Here is a 22703-nt window from a genome sequence, read left to right on the forward strand (position 1 = left end):
AAAACTTGTATCCTGTGGACCTTTATAGATGAGCCATTTCTAATTAAAAGCCCCCTCAGAGGAAAAAAAAAATTCTCCTTCACACCCCAAATTTTTGAATGCTAATCATTCAAAAACCAGGCATTTAAACAAAATGTTTGGGTTACACAAGGAGTGCAAATTTTAACTTATTGCAGCAAACATATACCGCAGATGATTTCCATCTGCCAATCTGATAAATGGACAGAAAAAAAACCCAGCATCAACAGCATTACAGCACCTATCTTAAAAGCATGCATGCCATAGTCATCCTGATAAAAACCAAGTGGGGTAGAATCCTCATGAACTAACCATTGATCACAAGCACTCAGGTGCAAATTACCATAATCTGAGTCAAACTGAAATAGGCATATAATACTATTCACATGGGCATTTAACTCACACCAATGTAATTTGTCCTGATCTGTTATGGGATTGTGAACATTATACAAAACTGCTTTATAATTAGGTAAAACATTCTCTTCTAACCAACCTGAAAAGGCTACTCTAAAAAGATGAGCTTCATAGTTGGAAAGGGCAATGAGTACAATAGCTGATACTTTATCTTGCAGCAAAGACAAGACCATTCAGGAGAGTGTGCCCACATAGGATGTTTTAGCCAAACTTTTAAGTACCCAAGCCAGAATAAATGATTTTGTAGGATCATAGCAATTGATATTGACCCCAAATAAATGCCAAAGCCATTGATCTAGAGAGCCGTATGCCAACTGCTCTGATGTGATTTTAGATGATACAGTATGTAGTGCTTACCACGAATTCTCTCAGAGGTACTGTAGCTTTATAATGATGGATGAAATTCAAACAAACTTCCATATCTTTAAAACCAAAAGGCATGATCAAGCTCTCATCATGCTTACAACACTTTTCATCATAATCTCTTCACACAGAATGCTTGGACTTCATTAAAATCGACTTCACCAAAAATAAACATTGGATAAAATTGATCTGTTCCTCGGGCCATGTCTCTCGATAACACACCAAAAAAAATGAACATGCCCTTGACAGTTCTAGGAAATAAAACTGAAACCAAGTTATTAACAACAGACAATAATGATGCAGATGAGCAAGGGATGGAAGGAGATGGGGAGGTAGAGAAGATCAAAGTTGATGGTGGAAGAGGCACTGAAACTAAGGATGGTGGAAGAGGCACTGTGAAACTAAGCTGAGTCAAAAGCACTGATTTGCTCACTGATAATTCTGCAACCATGCAGGTGGCAAATTATAAAACATTTGGGAAGGAAGACCCAATTGAAGGGGCATCGAAACTGCTGATTGCCATTAAGGGAAAACTGCCTGCCCCAAGAGTGAGGGAGCAACCATGGTCATGGGAAGCATGTTCATGGGAGAAGTGGTTTATTGGGGGGTGTCCACCATAAGACCATGTGGGCTGCATGCTAGCATTTGCTGATGGCATGACCAATTGTGGGAAAGACAGAGCAGCAAACCTGAAACAAAATTTGTCAGGTGATTTGGTTGGTGGCCTTCATTAAGTACGGTGGTCTCATCCATTGGATTCACCTCATCATGTCTAGGTTCTACAGCAAACAACAGTATAACCAGCATCATCTGCATTGGACCCAATTGCTGATTTGGACTATTGCTAATGGAAGCACTTAAGAATTGCCAATAAGCTATTATTTTTTACCCCAAAGCTGCAAAAACTTTTAATGGAACTGCCTAGATTTCATTAAGAAAACCACACAGCCACACAAGAAAAGAAAGTATTGCTGGGTGCACTGAGACGTCCTTTTTTGATAATTATAAAATATAACTTTTAATGATTTTACAAATAAAAAGGTGAAATATTAAAATGTTAGCGACAGATGTGAAAAAGATAAAGAAATTAGAATAAGTGTATTAAAACAATAGTCCTTATTCAGATCTGATTGCAGTACAAATTTGTTTTCAAAATGGGAAAAACCATGTGCACTGCAGGTGGGGCAGATGTAACATGTGCAGAGAGAGTTAGATTTGTGTGAGTTATTTTGTTTCTGTGCAGAGTAAATACTGGCTGCATTATTTTTACACTGCAATTTTGATTTCAGTTTCCACACACCCCACCCAAATCTAACTCTTTCTGCACAAGTTACATCTGCCCCACCTGCAGTGCACATGGTTTTGCCCATTTTGAGAACAAATTTGTACTGCAATCAGATCTGAATAAGGGCCAATGTCGGACCACTGCCTCATTAAATCCTTAATTTGCAGGGATGCGATGTCCATGTGTGTTTTTTGTACATTCGTGCAAGTACAAATAAATTATCATATACACCACCCTTCTCTGTGTGTCTTTAATGTACTTTTATTATTTTATAACCAATACACTTTTATTTAGACACAGTGAGAGTGTGCATTCTTATTTTATTTTGTTACCACTGTAATGTGTTATTTTGCAAAATTGTCAGATCTCACACTATCATACACACCATACAATTTGTAAATTGATATTTTAATTATTTTTTGTACACTCGTTACTTTCTTTATAGAGGAGTCTCTGATGTGTATGTATGTTTATTAAACAATGTTGCCACAGTATAGAGTGTTATAACTTATATAGGTCTCCCCTAAGGAATTAGCGGCTTTTGTATATTTTGCCGTCCTACGATCTATCATGCTGTGGCTGTCAATTCTGCAGCCCGCAATCACCCTGGTACTAGCTAACTGCGATTTAGGCTTGGGTATGCCTAATATGTTAATCGCAGGTACTGATGCTGTCTACTGTTCTATTCCCTCTTGCAGAGGCGGAAAGTGATCCGGAGAATCAGCGAGCCGGCTAATCAGAGTGACTTAGAAGCCGCTCGCTGTCTCCTGCTGTCCATCCTGCACTGTTTTCAGGTGACAGTGGTGACCTGTATCACACTCTTATTTTGCGCTAAATTCTATGTCTCAACACAGTGGTTATATCTTGTCACAATATACAGACATAATTTAACATATGGACAGTGGTCCTAGTAGCTGACGGCCGTTTCACCTAAACGGCTTTATCAAAGGCATCAAGGCATTAAGATATAACCAAAAGCCGCTAATTCCTTAGGGGAGACCTACAGTATATAAGTTATAACACTCTATACTGTGGCAACATTGTTTAATAAACATACATACACTATAAAGAAAGTACAGTAACAAGTGTACAAAAAATAATTAAACTATCAATTTACAAATTGTATGGTGTGTATGATAGTGTGAGATCTGACAATTTTGCGAAATAACACATTACAGTGGTAACAAAATAAAAAAAGAATGCACACTCTCACTGTGTCTAAATAAAAGTGTATTGGGTATAAAATAATAAAAGTACATTAAAGACACACAGAGAAGGGTGGTGTATATGATAATTTATTTGGGTACTTGTGAGTTATCCGGGCTGCCGATTTCTAAATCGGGTCGGATCGGGCACATCGCATCGCATCGCATGCGACCATCGGATGCGATGCGATGCGATGACCCGATTTTTCCATAGGAATCAATGTTAAAATGGACTGAGTCCATTTTAACATGGAATTCAATGGGAAAAAGGGGTCCTTTTCATACCCCTACTATCCAAGTGGGCATGGAGTTGGATATAAACCTGTGGCGAGCGTAGCGAGCCACCGAGCCCGAAGCGTGGCGAGCGTAGCGAGCCCCGCGAGGGGACACAGAATACCGTCCCCTCGCGGGGCTCGCTTCGCTCGCCACGCTTCGGGCTCGGTTTTATATCCAACTCCATGCCCACTTGGATAGTAGGGCTATGAAAAGGACCCCTTTTTCCCATTGAATTCCATGTTAAAATGGACTCAGTCAATTTTAACATTGATTCCTATGGAAAAATCGGGTCATCGCATCCGATGATCGCATGCGATGCGATGCGATATCGCATCGCATCGCATCTGATTGTATGCCTTAACTTAAGGCATACAATCAAAAAATCGGCAGCCCGGATAACTCACAAGTACCTTTATTTGTACTTGCACGAATATACAAAAAACACACGGGGACATCGAACCCCTGCAAATTAAGGATTTAATGAGGCAGTGGTCCGACATTGTTTTAATACACTTATTCTAATTTCTTTATCTTTTTCACATCTGTCACTAACATTTTAATATTTCACCTTTTTATTAGCAAAATAATTATCAAAAAAGGACATCTCAGTGCACCCAGCAATACTTTCTTTTCTTGTGTGGTTGTGTGGTTCATTATAAGTAAAAGGTAGCACCTCCATGAGCAAATAATACCAAAAGGTATAAATCCCATAAGAATAAAAAGGATATATCTCTTTGGAGAACAGACAGTCCAAGACCTATCTATTCAAATCTGGTGCGGGAGTTCTCTCTTTTTGCAAAATTGCATTAAGAAAACCACTGACCATTTATGACTTTTATGACCTATTTTAAGATAATCATGCATGTCATATTTTTTAACTGTGATTGTTAAATGTGATTATCCTTCCTTTTACCTAACACACAACTGTATGCATGCTATGTAATAGTTTGTATTATTATTATTATTATTATTATTATTATTATTATTTATAGTAGTAGTTTTTAGCTCTGTGATATTGTGGCTTTTATGTTGTTTATTATATGAATTTTAGCAAATAATCTGTTTTATGTGTTAATAGACTATTTACTGTAGCTCTTATTATAGACAAATTGTAGCATTTACAGAATCTCCAACTAGCTACTACAGTAGCTTGGTAATTACTACATTAGTGTACCTTTGATGTGCTCTTATGCTGTTTTCTGTATTTTCAATCAAAGTCTTATTTTGATTCTTCTATATGTAGAAGCATATCATTTTTTTCTAAAGATTTACAATGAACTACAGATATAATATTTTTGTTTCCATATTACAGTAATAGTTTGTTATAAAGTTTTTAATTTAGTACTATTTGATCTATATTTTGTAATGGTTTAAATTGATACACTTCTAAATTCAAGTTGTACCAGTCTATATCTTCTATACTGTACACAAAGTTTTCTCAAAAAACTTTGCCTGGGATTTGGCTGAAAGTATAGACTAGACTAGGATTATCATTATGAGAAGGAGTTCCCCCAAAAAATATTGATGTGGTGTTGATCAAACCTAATATGAATTAATTTTAACTTGTGATATCAGTGTGCATAATTAAACCGGTAGTTAATATATTATGTATTTCACTTCAGATGTGGCAATTCTGAGTAACCTAAGGATACTTAGAAGACCTTGCTCATGCAAGTGATACAATGCTGCATCTTTGAATGCAGCAGTAGATCGCAAAAGCAACTTTTATAGTACATGTTTTAACAAAGCCTCTGCGTACTAAGACAAGGGTTTATTTACTAAAATGGGAGTTCTATTGTGGATGGTATGTTGTTATGGGCATCCAATCATATTCTATCTATTATCTTCTAGAAGGTGCTAAGTAAATCAGAAGTTCAGAAGATTCGGATTGGTTTTTATGGTCATCATTATATCTTCATCATATCTCCCTTCTTAGTAAATTTACTCCACAGTGTTTGTGCCATTGCATCCATCCCTGAGTTTGTCACATGTTATATCAGATAATTACTTGTATGTGTCATCGATAGATACCAACCACATCCTGATGTATGGAAATAACATAATGTATGATTCAAATAAAGTAATATTGCATGATATTAATTCCAATAATTTGATAGAACTTGTAATAGTAGAATGAATGATATATATCTGTGATGTTCTAAAAGAGAGTTATACAATTTATAGAACTGTGTCTACAAGTGTGTTTGAAGGAAAGTATTTAAATCAGTAAACGCACAACAAAGGTGAGTAAAGGAGGCAAGTAAAAAGTTTTATAAAGGCTACCAGGTTTTTGGGAACTGTCTGTTACTGTTGAGCTAACTGACCACCATTAGTCTTCCATCAGGTAGTAGATGATGCTATATTTATTTTGTTTATGTACTTTGATCCTGTTTACATAACTGTATTTGTGGCTAGTGTCTGAAATCACAATTGGGTGACCAAAATTAAATGCCTGCCCAGTTGTGATGTCTGGCATTTCAAGTGGCCAATGGGTATTTGTGTGTACAGTAGATTGGTCACCCTGTTGGTTGGTCAGTTGGCCCGTCATTTGATTAGGTGTATACCTAACAGACTAGAAGAAGACAATTAAATACAATATTTATGTAAGAAAAAACTGTATATGGCATAAAACTCTATGATGACAGGTTTGAGAATAAAAAAAGACTAAAAATAAGTAATAGAGCAAATTAAAATACTGCATAGTGAAGCAGTGGTGTTAAAACAGTCAGAAAATTGGAGGAAAAGGTTAAGGACTCAGATGCAGAGTAGAATGAGTTAGAAAAGAGGAAAACACTATAAAGGTCATTGCAGTAAAGACAGAAATGCAGAGTGTAAAGAAAGTACAAAATAAAGATTGATAGGAAGGTGAACCTAACCTTAAGTAACAGAACATAGGCAGAAAATAATATTATTGACAGAAAGAAATCTAAGAATAATAATAAAGTATCAACGTGGCCAGAACAGGTGTGAAATAAGAGGGAAAGAGGGTTTTAAGAAATGTGTATTTCAAGGACAACGATAAGGGTTGGAGTCACTAAAGGAAAGGAAATAGATTACATACAGCAGTTATTGGAGCCTTGACACAGTAAGGAGTTGATATATCTGAAAGAAAACAAATGGTAGGGGGGTCATTCTTACAGGATTTAAATTTAGCAGAAGAATTATGAAGTCAGGGATACTGTAATAATCAATAATGAGCAACAAAGGAGATAAAATGTTGGGAGGATATAGTAGTTTATGGACAGTTAGGACACTGAACTACAAGACATATTTATAAAGACCTCTTTCCTGAACTGAGCCAAAAAGACTACAAATAAGTGAAAACACCACAGGAATAACACCTTTAGAGGTTGCTGTTTTGGAGCATCTGTGAAGAATCATGTCACTGGGGAGTATTCAATTATTTTTGTCTCCATGTGCAGCGAATCCTGTTTAGGATTCGCTGCACATTTGCAGGATTCTGGAGGGCTGCAGCATTCGCTGCCAACCCTCCCTGTCACCCTATTCAATGCAGCAATTTTAGCCGGGGGATGGAGGCAGGCAGGGAGATGTAAGCCTCCCTGCCTGCCCCAGAATTTGTGGGGGAGGGCTCCCGGGGCACAGGCAGCAGAGGCTGCCCCCAGGAATGCTGGCACGGGACAGGGGTAGGCAGGGGTAGGGAGCCGCTCCTCTGATCCTGCACGTAACAAGCTGGGACCAGAGTGAAGTGAATAAATGAATATCTAATGAGCGGCTCCCGGCTCCTGGCCCCCTGCTGGTGAAAGTGTAAAAAAAAAAAGTTAAAAAAATGAAAATATATTAATGTGCTTCAAGCACATGAATAAAAATAGCATGCCCCTTCACAGAAAAAAAATCGGTACTTGTTACTTAGCATGGCGCCCACGATTTTAATCTTATGCCATCGTTTTGATCGCATCGATCGCATCGCATGCGACCAGATCGCATGCGATGTGATCGATGCGATCAAAATGATTTTTTTTAATTGTACAGGCACCCTGATGAGTGATTACTATGTTATATGCACCCCCATTGTTAATGCCACCCCCACTATAAACGCCAACCCGAAGCGTGGCGAGCCCGCGAGCGGCGGCGGTACGCGTCCTCCAACCTTTTCATACCCCCAATATCCACGTCGGCGTGTAGTTTATTTTATATAGCGTGGCGAGCACAGTGAGCCACCGAGCCCGAAGCATGGTGAGCGGACGCTGATGATCACATGTATTCCGTGTCCGCTTGCCACGCTTCGGGCTCGGTGGCCCGCTGCGCTCACCATACTATATAAAATCATCTCCACGCCGACATGGATAGTGGGGGTATGAAAAGGTCGGAGGACGCGTACCGCCGCCCCTTGCGGGTTCAATGCGCTCGCCACGCTTCGTGTTGCCATTGATAGTGGGGGTGACGTTAACAATGGGGGTGCATTTAACATAGGAATACCCATCAGGGTGCCTGTACAATTACAAATCGCATCGCATCGCATGCCATTGTAATGGCATGTGATGTGACGCGATATTAAAATTGTATAGTGCGGCTCTTAGGACCCAAAAATCGGGTCCCATCAATACCTTAATTAGTGGTATGCGATGGCATAAGATTGGCGCCGTGCTAGGAAATAGTACCAAAAAATCAGATTTTTTGACACCACAAAAAAAAAGCTTTATTTTAAAAGATCACTTTCCAGTTCACCTTAAAAAATCTCGAATGTAAAATGGTGAATCATGGCAAAAATCAGGGAGTAAGCAATTCGCCATCCTAGCATTGAATACACTCTCAGGAACAGCCGGTCAGACGCTGCCCGGCTGTTCCCGACCCAGTGTGTGGCCTGCGCAGCATGATTCGGTCATAGGTCACGCTGCGCAGGCCACCACGTCATTCCTGATGCCTGCTCCCGCACCACGGCCGCCTGCCCCCGCACCACTGCCGCCTGCCCCCGCACCTCTGCCGCCTGCCCCCGCACCACAGCTACAAAAACGTAAGTTATGTGGGGGTACAGCGGCAATATTCTTTTGGGGACAAAACTCTTCCTATGACTTCCAACAATCAGAAACATTCATAAATAATGGAAGTTTCGTGGCTTAAAATCTGTAAAAAATGTAAAAAATTTTTGGAGAAAACGAGTCGGGTGTGCAAAGCAAATACTCAAATAATCACAAAATTTTACAATCAAATAGTAAAAAATATTTGATCTCTAGCGTCTGACAGGGAGCACAGTGCTGCAGTGTTACTTGGAAGTGCTGGGAGTACATAACACTGTGCTCGCTGTCAGATGTTAGAGGTCAAACATGATCTCTATCATCTGTCTCCTCTGAGGCGGAGGAGTGTGGGGTGAAGGCTGTGATGGAGGAAAGCAGCAGCTGGGCAAGCGAAGGCGATAAACCTGTCGAAAGACCATTTGAACATGCTTAGAAGTGCATGCAATCTGGTCCCAATCATGACTGATCAGACATACAGCATGTCTGATCAGAGGACCAACCATTTGACCCGCAGGACCACGCATTGCACAATTGTATGCACACAATGTTCACACAATCTGCATACAATCCATTTTGCAACCCCTCGAGATTGTACCCTTGGGTTCAATCTCATTCTTGAGTATGTTGGCCTTAAGAGGGCTTGCAAACTTACAATCTATAGGGAAACATACACAAGGATAGGTATATCTATTGCATAATAGTCCAGCCAGATTGCAATGGCTGTTAATGGGCTGTGTAATATGGCCACACAGCAATGTTGGGAGATGTAATGTAAGGAGAAAAAAGGGAATAATACATGAGATAATGAGAGGATGGATTAGTGTTTTTTCAGTGTCTAGTGCAAGATATATTTTGGATATGTTTTTAGATGTATGTAACCATACAAACACAGATTGAATGTGGGAAAGAAGGACAGTTCAGAGTCAAGGATGACACATCTACAGTAAGCAGCTGATAAATTGGTGAAAAATTTAGTATTAATTGAGAAAAGCAGAAGACCTTAGACTGAGCCTTGTGGTACTCTAACTTATAGAAGAACTGAAGAGGCAGTAGATACAAAGAAACAAACACTAAAAGAGTAATTTGATATGTTGTATAAGAAGCAGTGAAGGGGTTTGTCCTAAAAACCTAGGGATTGTAGTGTTTGAATAAGAAGAGAGTGGCAAACAATGTCATATATAGCAATATGGAAGAATAAGTAATGTTCAGAACATTCACTACAGATGTGATATATGTATATATGTATGTGTATATATGTATATATAAATATATATATATATATATATATATATATATATATATATATATATATATATATATATATATATATATATATGTATTCTAAAGTGGTCCATAATGAATAAAGTTTATTTTCATTACAGACCTGGGTTTTATCATTTGTAGTTGGGGAAACCTGAAAGGCCAGTCAAAGTACATACCCCATTCACTACCATTCTGTTAGCAATATGTTAACAAATAATAGTCTTACCACCCAAGGAAAACTATATATGATTTAAGAATTATAACGGCTGGTCCCATTTATTCACAGAACTTGGAATATTTTTAATTCATATTGCCAGTGCAGTGAGCTCTCTGTATATGACTGTACAAAGTTTGTTATATTTCTAATGTCTAATACCCAATGCATGTCTCCAATGTTCACAGGGTATGGCATGCTAATTGCATATGTGGCCTGTGATGTTAGTTGTATAATCCTTTTCTTCTAATAAGGTTATTAATTTAAAAAAATAAACCGTTGTTTTTCCTAAGTAAAGGAAGACTAGTGGAGAAAGTAATTCAATAGTAAGCCATAGATTCTGTATTTATCGACAGTAAATGGATACTTGGCCTATAGAGAGGGCACTGCAAATAGTAGTACCTGGCCTTTGGTCCCACTGGTGAGACCTTCACACACTATGGTTGTGCAGTTTACTTTTTTATTTATTTATTTTTAATAATTTTCAATTACAGACAAAATGGTATTTTGACATATTACAAGGTACACTACATAATTCAAGCTTATTAAAGCTCCAAAAATAGTATTAAGTAGGGAAATTTTTATTATTATTTTAGAAAAATATTACTACAAATTAGTTTTTTTTTTTTAAACAATATACAATATAGTTATAGCAGTAGTTATAGCAGATTAAAACAGTTCCTGAACAGTATGTTTATAAATGAAACCAACTGTCAAAAATATGTTATGTTTTTTGCAGAAATACTATATGTTTTAGCCTGGAGGCATTTTCTATGTTCTTAAGGATAACAAAATGAACGCAGAAAACAAAACAGTGTAGCTCAAAACTCCCCTTTTGATTGACAGCTCAACTCAGACCAAACATGTTTACATTAAAAATAATAACCTCATTTCTAATGCGATTAGTCTCGATCTGGGCACAGAGAAAATTTTCGTGTGGTTTATTGTTATTCCTTTGTTTATGAACAATGCAGAGTAATTAAACACCCTCGGTTTAATTTTCATTAACTGGATTTAAAATGAAAAAAAAAAATGCATACACAGTGTTTATGCCATTAGTGATTAAAACCAATGATTAATTAAAAATGATGGCAATTGAATATGCAAAATTATCATATTTTTGTAATGCATGCCAAGAGTTTATGCATGTATTAGTGTTGTAATGGGCCAGTAGGAGAAATCAACATTAGTATAATTTAAGTCCATTTCTAATTTTAATACTATAACAGCTTATTTACTGTATATTACAGTACCCTGTTTATAATATTTTTTTCATAAAAATAATATATAATTTTTTTAATACTTTGACTCAGAAACTCACATTCATTAATGAAATGTTTTTATTTTGTCACATACTTTATTTTCACAGTTTTTCACATTAGTATTATTGAGTTTTGAAGATAAAGGGGATATCCGTTTAGCTGCTCTCCTTTATTGGCATACAAAAATTGCTATTATCGCTATTTTACATAGCTCGATGGTCATAATCAGACTGATTATAGCCTATTTTCTTTAACGGTGTGCAGGTCTGGATTTACAAGGATTTACTCGGATCTCAAAGCGGAATCTTATTGGCTATCAGCTGTTACATGTTTGGATTCCAAACATGTGACAGCCAGATAGCCAATACGATCCCGTTTTGCGGTAAATCCAGGTAAATCTTGTCCTGCACATCTCTAATTTTTTTCACCCCCAAAATAACTGTTTTGGGGGTGATAAAACATTAGAGGTGTGCTTATTGCAGAATATGTTTCAGGTGCTACAGGATATGCAGAATATGTTTAGCTGTTACAGCAGCTAATTGTATACCACTGGTTAGGCCTGATTCAGAACTGATCATATGACTGCTAATTTGCAGTGGCCAGCGATGAGGTAAATGCTGCTCTGTCAGAGTTAAATCCTACCTTGCGTAGCAATGTTTACATCATGCAGATAGATGTATATGGCTTGTGAATATTTCCACAACCATTTGCAAGCAGCTCACCATCAAATGATTTATTCACTTGTCACCACTGCTTGCAGGCTGTGAGTAGCCCTGGACTTATTAGGCGGCTGCAATTAAATCAGCCTGATCGATGCCAGAGCTGACATCACACACCCTCCGCTATAATGCTTGGGCACGCATGGGCCTGCATTTTTATCTGGCATGCCTGCGTTTTTTTAAACATGTCCATGAAACGGACAGTTACCACCGCCAAACACTGGGTTCCTATCAATCACCTTGCAAACAGCTAGTGATAAAAAAAAATGAGCAGGATTTCTCTGCTGGACGGCATCGTGCACGTATATTATGGTTTAGATGCATGCGCAGTCTGTAGATAGTCATCCGCAGTGCAAATTTGCACAGTAGTAATCAGGTCTGAATTAGGCCCATTGCCAACTAGATTTGATAATCTCACACTTAAGGAGCCCATACACGCTCCGTTCTGGGTGTCCGTTCTGTACTTTTAAAGTACACATCGTATCGCATTGCATGCCTTGTGCATGCATTGTGCATGCAATGCGATGCGATACGATGTAAAGCTAGTACAAAAAGTATGTGCAGCACATACTTTTTGTACTGTACTATGAGATGCGCGTGAGCGCGCATCTCATAGTACAGAACGGACGGAGCACAGAACGGAGCGTGTTTGGGCTCCTTTATTGTGTCAATATTTAATGTTTTGTTTTTTTTACAAATCTATTAATATAACTGCAAGGATGTTTTATATTTGTTTGAGTAATTATTTGCAACTAAGTTTTATATAAAGAAGCTCACGAAGCACCATGAACTGTTAGTTAGACATTGATGAGGACTTAGATGTTTGGATTGATCTGAATTTGACTCAAATAAGGAAAAATAAAGATTGCAAATTAAATTCTGCTGGCCACTTCATAACACACCTTTTGACTCTTAAAATATCAGAAGTTTGATTTCTTACCAGTCCTGCAAGGGAAGTAAGTTGAACTTATTTATTTATTTTTTAAAATCTTTTTTTTTTGCTTCTTCCTGGCTCACTGGAGGGGGATAAGAATATACTTTTGTCCAGATGAATGGTAAATCTGTACAGAAAGTCAAAGCTCAATATGGTTTTTGGACGCAGATGCATCATTAAGCTCAAGGGTTTTCTGTGAAGCCTTGAGTATGATGTGTTGATTTTAACTCAGAGTCTTGAGATGTCTGAAAACTCCTAAAAACAAGTCAAATTTAATAAATGTGTCCACATAACAGAATTTCCCAAAATGATAGTAACTGATGTATTGTGTAAATTTATACTGTATGCTGTCTGAACAAATTCACAATTTTTTTAAAAATACAAGTACTTTAAATATTAAGAATATGATTTTTCTTAGTTTACTTTCTACTAGTTGGAAATATTCCTCCTCTATTTACATTTTAAGAAGATTCTAGTTTTTAAATAACTTAACTGGTTAATATTTTTCGATATTTTTGATTTTTTTTCATATTATCATCAGATTATGTAAATAGTAACTATTTTACCCAGATTCAGTATAATTTTTTTATATCAAACATGCATATTTGTAAAAAAAAAATGATATGTATGAAATAAAAATAAAGTTAAAGCTCATCAATACAGAGCATGTCGATATCGGCCAATATCAGACCTTTCTGGATTCCGGTACCAGTCTCCCAGCATACTTACAATACATGTGGCATCCCAGCAGTTGGGATTCTAGTGCCAGCATCTTAATTGATGTTAGGAATCTGGTGTGGTAGTTAGGTTTCTAACATGTAGAGGTTGTCTCGGGACGTTTCGACAGTCAGAATCTCACAGTGAATACCCCCTAAGTCAGGGGTTCCCAAACTTTTTTGAATCACAGCACCCTAGAGTATTAGAATTTTTTCAGGCACCCCTATTACAAAAGTTTCTTATTGAGAAAGTTAGAAGAAAAAAACATTAAATTAAGTAAATTGTTTTTATATGTGATAATTAGGGTCAGTTATGTGGTGAGGGACTAGATTTACTTCTGTTGTACACATATTTTATGACTGGAAGCCACAAGCACTGGTTTTGCCTATCACATTGAATAATTTTAATTAATTCTGGACCACCAATCCAGGGCACCCCTGCAAGTGTCCCGAGGCACCCCTCGGTGCCACAGCACAAAGTTTGGGAACCACTGCCCTAAGTATCTTACAATCTGAGGTATAGTTTTCCTTTCCTAATTATTGATGTTTGGATAATTGATATCTCTTGTTAGCTATTTCAAATATACACATGTAGCCATGATCACCGTTGCCGCCCAACTTGGCATGTGCAATATACAACATGATTGCAGATGTAGGCTAGGTGGCTACATTTGACTCATTTCTCAGTGTGGTGTTTTATTTCTTTTCTTTAGAATGTGTGACACAGGCGAGGGGCTGTTTACATTTCAGACAAGAGAAGGAGAAATGATTTATCAGAAAGTCCATTCTGCTACATTGGCAATAGCTGAACAGCATGAAAGGCTAATGTTAGAAATGGAGAAGAAAGCAAGAGTAAGTAGAATGTTTATTTAAATTGTTTGTTCAAATATAAATTGTTATATTCCATATTTACTGAATAGTGATTACTACAGTAACTAGCTTTTGAGATATTGATTTATTATATAAGAAACTACAGGTATGGAGTTTATTTACTGAACTTCCGGTTGTAAAAATTTAGGGTGACATTTAATGAGATGCAAAAATGTGATTTTTGCTATATTTTTGCCAAAAACGTCCGAAATCGCACTTTTTCCCGAATTTGCATATTTAATGAGTTGCGAAAAATGGCAAAAACCGCAGATTTTGCTGCGAAATTGCACTTTCTGAAAGTGCGATTTTTAGTTGTGCCGGAACTTCCCATTGAAAAGTATACAATTCGCATATTTAATGAGATGCGAATTTGGTAAAATGAGTCTAAAAATCGCGAAACATTTAGACCAGGTTCTGATATGTGAATTGGCCAGAACCCTGCACAGATCATTGAAAAAATGTGTTCAAGTTTTTTTGTTTTTTTTTTAACGGCGTGGGGTCCCCCCTCCTGAACATAACCAGCCCTGGGTTTATTGAGTCGGACCTGGTTCATAAATAAGGGGGGCCAAAAAGCTTAGATCCGTATTTCTGAAACCAGCCCCGGACTCTTGGACCGGTCCTGGTTCCAAAAATACTGGGGACAAAAAATCTGGGGGTCCCTGGTATTTTGAAGCCAGCACCGGGCTCCAACAGCCCGTGGTGTCATGCCACAGCAGGGGACACTTTTTATATAAGGTACCCCGGCCGAAACATGAGCACCGTGGCTGGTCAGCCTTGGACGGGGTACCTGAAGGAGTGGGGACCCCCCAATAAAGGGGCCCCCAGGATCTGTCCAGGGCTGAAGCCTGGGGCTGTTATCGGCGTCCGTGGCCAGTGGACACCGGCCTGTGTTGAAACTGTTGTTTAAATTGCAGTGTAAAAATAATGCAGCCAGTATTTACCCTGCACAGAAACAAAAAAACTCACACAAATCTAACTCTCTCTATACATGTTACATCTGCCCCACCTGCAGTGCACATGGTTTTGCCCATTTTGAGAACAAATTTGTACTGTGCTCAGATCTGAATAAGGGCCGGTATTAGAAATAAAAGTCTGAAAGAAGAGGTTCCACTTGGTTGCATGAGGAAAGATAGCATGTGTGGTGAGTGCCATTATACATATAATAGTGTCTTGAGGGACATGAGAATTGAGAAGTTAAAAAGATAATCTGTATGAGAGTTGTGTCAGAATGTGACAGAATGGACATTTTACAGACGTACAGTGAGAATGGGGTTAAAAAAAGAGCAGCCAACTTATTTGAAAGAGGTTAGGTCAAGAGGACACATAGAGTTAGAAGAGAAGAAGAGAGTACTTACATATTTTTTGGGATAAAACTTTGGAGAATAGTTTTTGAAGAAAATACTTCTGTTTAGTGTGCTACAACTAATGCTGTGGAAATAGAGTAGTCATAGCTGATAAATTAAGGGTTGGTGCAGGAATTAAATAACATGTGTGACATGAAACTGTAGAGATTTGGAGATAGACGTATTAACAAAAAGTGGAAATAGAGATTTCTGCAGCTGTGTGAATTCTTGGTAGGGTGATAGGGGGAGGGATTCATATTTGTGAAAAGGGATTCACAGTGAAAAAAGTTTCAAAGTTTTCATTGTGGAACTGATTTTAAGATCATCCACAGTAACATAGCCAATAATAGAATAGCACTCGATTATAGTCTCTATTTGAACAAAATAATATGTAATGCACTTTGTAATGTCCTTCGTATCTCATTTCTCCTATTCCAACAATACATGGCATTTCATACTTAAGCCTCATTTGTATAATGGTCCCCTATCCCCTGGTGATTTAATATTAATATTTTTTATAGTGGGAATATTTCAGTAGTGGGATCTTTATCTCATAAAAATTCTATTTTCAATTCTACTTTGACAATATAATGGTCTCTTTTTTTCAAGATTTTAAAAATGTTATGGCAAGACATGAACTTTAAACATTTCCCATATAAATGTTTATGCAAGGTATGAATCCTATGTATCTTAACAATGACAGCACAATCAATGCAATTCATTTTGTCTAGAACACATTGCTGTAGGTGTCACAAATATATTGCTCCCATTTGCACCAATTTTCCTTTAATGTTACCAATTTCTATTGTTGAAAAACTTTAATGATGAATTCATATTTGCTTTGAACACCTTTCAACAGTACAAAGTTGTGTGTACATTTGGTGCAGCTGAAGTACTAAGCTGTCCCCAGACAAGTTTTTGGGCAGATGAATTGTGCAGTAATATGTTGGAAATACGGTACCTACCAAAATTGTAAAAAAAATTAGAACAAACTTTGGGGGTAAATTTACTAAGATGGGAGTTCTATTGAAGATGGGGTGTTGCCCATAGCAATCATTTAGATTTTACTTCTTATTTAATTGGTTTTGTCGGCAAAAAGGGCATGGATTGCCGAATTCACAGCTGTTTTCCAACAATTTTCTGCCATTTTCACCAATTTCTGGACTTTTCGACTGTCGGTACATTAAATACCGACCGTCAAATTAGTGTCAGAAGCCAACGAAAATGGTCGGAATTCCGACTGTTGGGTTGTTCCAACAGTCAGAATCCCGGAATGAATACCGATAAGTATGGACAGATTAAACATTGTTGGGTTGTGGGCAGTGTCTCTAACAACCACTCCATTGCAGGTATAAGAATATTGTTTTCAATGTGCTTGTCTGAAACATAACTGGTGCTACCAGCTTTATAATGATTGTCAGGGAGTTAGTTTTAAGACATAGCAGCACAACAGTGCTCTCTCATTAGCTCCACACTGTACATTTCCCTGTTCTGAGCAATCTGAGCACTGCAGGAATTTCAACATTTACTTTAGAAAATACACTGTCCTTGTAGCAGTACTGTTTGGCAGAAAATGAATGGTTCTAGGTGACCTGTGTCAGAGGTACTTGGATTTCACAAAGAAAATAATCTGCTGATGAAAACTGTCCAATGTCATTTCTATGGGGTCAAATTTAGAGGAGGAGGAATTTCCAGGAAGTTTCTAGGTTTTGTGGTTGGTGTTAATTTAATGTAAAACCAAATTGATATAAGTGTACATATAGTAATACAGAGATGGATTAAGGGGGGGGGGCTCTGGGGGAATGTATCCCCAGGCCCCCTCTCTGAAAGGATCCCCCTTGCCATACAACTAATCAAGCCAACTGACAGTTTTGGGTTTTTATCTGCCTCTGCTGAGGCAAACACAGGGAGGAAGCTGTGAATGACATGCTGCAGAGCTGCAAGTAGTTGGCGCAGCAGCACAGAGCTCCATGGCTCTCACGAAGCTCGTCTGTCTATTCACCACATGGGGCTTTGAGACGGAGCTGCTGCTGGGCTGGCAGAGGCTGGCTATATAGATGTGTGTCACTTGATGCGGGTGCCAGAGGCAAGGGGGTGAGGTATGTGAGGAAGAGAGGGATCTAGGTGTCACTATTTCAGGGGACTTAAAAGCAGGTAGGCAATGTAACAAAGCAATGAAGAAGGCAAGTCAGATGCTTGGTTGCAGAGGCAGAACTCTGGGAGGCAATGGAGTCATCTGCCGCCGGGCTCCTGCTCCCCAGGGGGCACCTCTCCCCCCCCCCTGGAAGTTTAAATCAGTTATTTAAAAGCCATCGATAATGCTTCTGTGGCTGAGTTCTGAAATATATATGTGTTCTCTATCTATCTATCTATCTATCTATCTATCTATCTATCTATCTATCTATCTATCTATCTATCTATCTGAACAGAAATATATATATTTTGTATAAGCTTATATAGGGTTGTATGTGTGTGTGTGTGTGGGGGGGGGGGTGTGCACCAATATATATCTTGCCTCCGGGCAACTGGAACGAACTTACGCCACTGCTTGGTTGCATAGGGAGAGGTATCAGCAGTAGAAAGAAAGAAGTAATAATGCCACTGTATAGGTCATTGGTACGACCTCACCTAGAGTATTGTGTTCAGTTCGGGAGGCCATATCTCCAGAAGGATATAAATACATTAGAGACTGTACAAAGAAGAGCAACTAAAATGGTGCATGGCCTACATCACAAAACGTACCAGGAAAGACTAAAAGATCTTAATATGTATACTTTAGAGCAGAGAAGGGAAAGGGGGGACATGATAGAAACTTTCAAATATATCATGGGCTTTAACAAGGTACAGGTGGGAGACATTCTTCACAGGAAGAGGAGCAACAGAACACGAGGACATGCACTGAAACTAGAGGGAGGAAGATTCAGGGGAAATGCGAGGAAGAATTTTTTCACAGAAAGAGTAGTAGATACTGTAAGTGGAATAGCCTCCCAACAGAGGTGGTAGACGCAAATACAGTAGTACAATTTAAACATGCTTGGGATAAGCATATTGATATCCTTACAACAAAAATAAGGATCAAATATGGTTTGAGGTAACATGTTTAAAAAAAGGGGCAGACTAGATGGGCCAAGTGGTTCTTATCTGCCATCAAATTCAATGTTTCTATGTTTCTATGTGGGCATCTTTAATATACTACTGTATGCTGGCTCAGTGAGCACTTGTCTTGGTAGGTAGCCTCAATGGAGTATGGGATGACATATAATTGCTTGTGGGGTTTATTTGCTTCAATACTGTTGTTTGTAAGTATGCTATGTGTATGTATACTATTTTATGTTATGTGTGCCTGTATGCCATGTATGTGTGTGTATGTATGGTATGTTTGCATTCGTGAATGCATCTGTCCGTATGTATGGTATGTATGTGTGTGTGTATGTATGTATTCCCTGTGCATGTGTATGATATGTGTGCATGCATGCCCTGCGCGTATGTATGGTATGTGTGTGTGTGTGTATGTATTGTGTGTATGTATGTGTGCATGCATGCCCTGTGTGTATGTACGATATGTCCTAGAAAGAACAGTCTTTGCTGGGCTTTTCCCACAATGCCGTCGATCTTGGCCCTCCATTTCAGGTCCTTCATGATCGTGATGCCTAGGAATCTGTAGGAATCCACTACCGCTACTGCACTGACGTTGGGGGAGAGTAGGGCGGTTCTTCCTGAAGTCAATGATCATTTCTACTGTCTTTGTGTCAGGACTGCCATTTATGTCTTGTTTGGCCTGCAGTGCCTCTGGTTACGCAGAGGTGCTGCTGTTATTATATTCACATTGCAGTACCTCTGTGTGGCCAGAGGTGCTGCTGTCATTTCTTAGTCTGCAGTACCTTTGGGTGGCCAGAGGTGCTGCTGTTGGGTTCTGCCTGCAGAACCGTGGTTTCTGAGAGCAGTTCCAGCTGGTGTAATCAGCTGGACTAGGCTGCTCTCAGAATGCCATTCCCAGCTGCAACACATATTGATCATTAAGGGGCATGTCTCTGTGTGCTGCAGCGATTGGTCTGTTCTGGTTTTAAAAAGCTGAATTTGCCCTGAGCTCAGGGCCAGTAATAGCTTTCTCAGCCATGTCTGTACTGCTGTAGCTTGCCTGTGACCTGTGAACCGGTACCTGTTCCTGTACCTGTAACCTGATTCCTGTTCCTTATCCAGCTAATACAGTGTTTCAACAGCCATCCTGCCTCCATTGTCTTTTACTCCAGCAAGTATATTTCAATTAGTCTTGCAGTACACTGGGACTCCTAACATTATATTTGGCCTTACCGACTTGCTGGAGGGAGAACAGTGAACTTTGCCTTGTGTCGCTATGGAGCCTGTTAACCACAATCAAGTCTTGGCAGATCAGATCATGGCCTTGGCTCGTGTGCTGTCAGACTTCTGTCAGAAGGTGCAGACCCCCAAAGCGGTGTCCGATGTGAACTTCCCCAAAACTGCAGCCAATGGCGTGTACCCAGGAGGGGTGGCCGATGCCTCAGCCGATGGCATGTACCCAGAAGGGGTGGCCGATGCCACAGCCAATGGCATGTCACCAGGAGGGGTGGCCAATGCCTCAGCCGATGGCTTGTACCCAGCAAGGGTGGCAGATGCCTCAGTCGATGGGGTGTCCCCAGGAGGGGGTCCTGTCTGTCCAGGCCTGGGAGGGGGTCCTGTCTGTCCAGCCCCAGGAGGGGGTCCTGTCTGTCCAGCTCCAGTAGGGGGTCCTGTCTATCCAGCCCCAGGAGGGGGTCCGCCTGATGTCCCAGAGGTCCGTCAGGATATGCCTGATGTCCCAGGGGTCCGTGAGGGTCGGCCTGATGTGCCAGAGCTCCATGAGGGTCAGTCTGATGTGCCAGAGGTTCGCGATGGTGCGCGTGATGTGCCAGAGGTCCACAAGGGTCCGCCTAATGTCCCTGAGGTCCATGAGGATCTGCCTGATGTCCCAGAGCTCCTCGAGGGTCCACCTGCCGAGTATGATGGTCCAGCCCCAGAAGGGGGTCCATGTATCATAGATCCATGAGGGGGTCCTTCTGCCCTTGTCCTCGGGCATGAGGTCCTGTCTGCCCTTGCCTTCAGGCATGAGGTCCTGTCTGCCCTTGCCTTCGGTCATGTGGTCCTGTCTGCCCTTACCTTCGGGCATGTGGTCCTGTCTGCCCTTGCCCTCGGGCATGTGGTCCTATCTGCCCTTGCCCTCGGGCATGAGGTCCTGTCTGCCCTTGCCTGAGGGCATGAGGACGTGGTTGCGCCTGCCATTAGGCATGTCTTGAGGGCCACCGTGACAGCTGTCAATTGCGGTGAAAAATGTTTCAACTTGACCAAGATCCAGCCAATGTCTGCCATGTCGGAGGTCCTGTCCATGTCTGATCTCCTGTTGGTGCCGGAATGGACTGATGCTCTGCCCAGTGAGAGAAGCCTGAGCTTGAATTTCCAGGAGGCATCTTGAATCCGCCTTCTAGAGGGGCGCATTTTGTCAGGACTGACATTTATGTCTTGTTTGGTCTGTGGTGCCTCTGGTTACACAGAGTTGCTGCTGTTGTTATATTCACCTTGCAGTACCTCTGTGTGGCCAGAGGTACTGTCATTTCTTGGTCTGCAGTACCTTTGGGTGGCCAGAGGTGCTGCTGTTGGGTTCTGTCTGCAGAACTGTGGTTTATGAGAGCAGTTTCAGCTGGTGTAATCAGCTAGACTGGGCTTTTCTCAGAATGCCATTCCCAGCTGCAGCACATATTGATCATTAAGGGGCCTGTCTCTGTGAGCTGCAGCGATTGGTCTGTTCTGGTTTTAAAAAGCTGCATTTGCCCTAAACTCTGTGCCAGTTATAGCTTTCTCAGCCGTGTCTGTACTGCTGTAGCTTGCCTGTGACCCGATACCTGTTCCTTTAACCTGATTCCTGTTCCTGATAATACAGTATTTCAACAGCCATCCTGCCTCCATTGTCTTTTACTCCAGCAAGTATAATTAAATTAGTCTTGCAGTCGACTGGGACTCCTAACACTTTGATGGATTCAGTTGCAGGTTATTAGCTGAATGCGTCAAAGCAGAGGCGGAACTACCATTGGTGCAGCAGGTGCATTGCACCGGGGCCCCTGACAACTAAGGGGCCCACTGCTGCATAAAACCATCAATGAGTTATTGTGAACCTGGGTTGGGGTGGAGGAGGGGGCCCAGATTATATATTTGCACCTGGGCCCACAACCCACAAGTTCCGCCACTGCGTCAAAGACAGTGGAAATGATCATTGACATGTCATGTGTGTCCTGTGTTTATGTGTGTGTGCATGCATGACCTGTGTGTATGTAAAGTACAGAATTTTTATTTCTTAGCTTCAATTGCAATCATGCTGGCCACAGGATCTTGGAGAATGAGCTGGAATTGGCTCTGAAACAGTGCATATGTAATGCAGAGGCCACTGAAGCATCATGAGACTGCCTATGTAAAGTATTGACCTCTGTTACACACTCCTATTTGGATAACTGAATATATGATTTGGACAATACTGTTTATGATCATATTACAAGAGATTTGGTAAGAAATCTACTTTTTTTTTTTAACGGCGATCATTTACACTGTAAATACTGGTTTTGTGTAAATGATGGCCGCTTTAAAAAAAAGTGGAGATTTCTTACCAAATCTCTCACTTTATGAATCTCTCCTCCTACTATATTTTACCCTAGGTTTTTTTTTAAGTATTGTATTGTAATATGATCTTCTGAATCTCTCCTCCTATTAACACCCCCCCCCCATACAGTGCCATGTTTTCTCTACTGACCTTAATCCAGCTCTGTAGTAATATTACTACAGAGGGTTTAAGTAGGAGATCGGAG

General features: G+C 39.9%; 1 protein-coding gene across 2 annotated transcripts in view; it reads left to right on the top strand.

The window, feature by feature from the left end:
• The window catches only part of DOK6 (docking protein 6), a 508085-nt gene that overhangs the window by 337878 nt on the left and 147504 nt on the right, over positions 1 to 22703 (top strand). For both annotated transcript variants that reach the window (XM_083187715.1, XM_083187716.1), the window contains exon 6: positions 14356 to 14494. In XM_083187715.1, the coding sequence (XP_083043841.1) occupies positions 14356 to 14494 (139 nt within the window). The remainder of the gene's footprint in view (positions 1 to 14355; positions 14495 to 22703) is intronic.

This window comes from Crinia signifera, chromosome 5, assembly GCF_055691185.1.
Source record: "Crinia signifera chromosome 5, ASM5569118v1, whole genome shotgun sequence".
In the NCBI taxonomy this organism is placed as follows: Eukaryota; Metazoa; Chordata; class Amphibia; order Anura; family Myobatrachidae; genus Crinia; species Crinia signifera.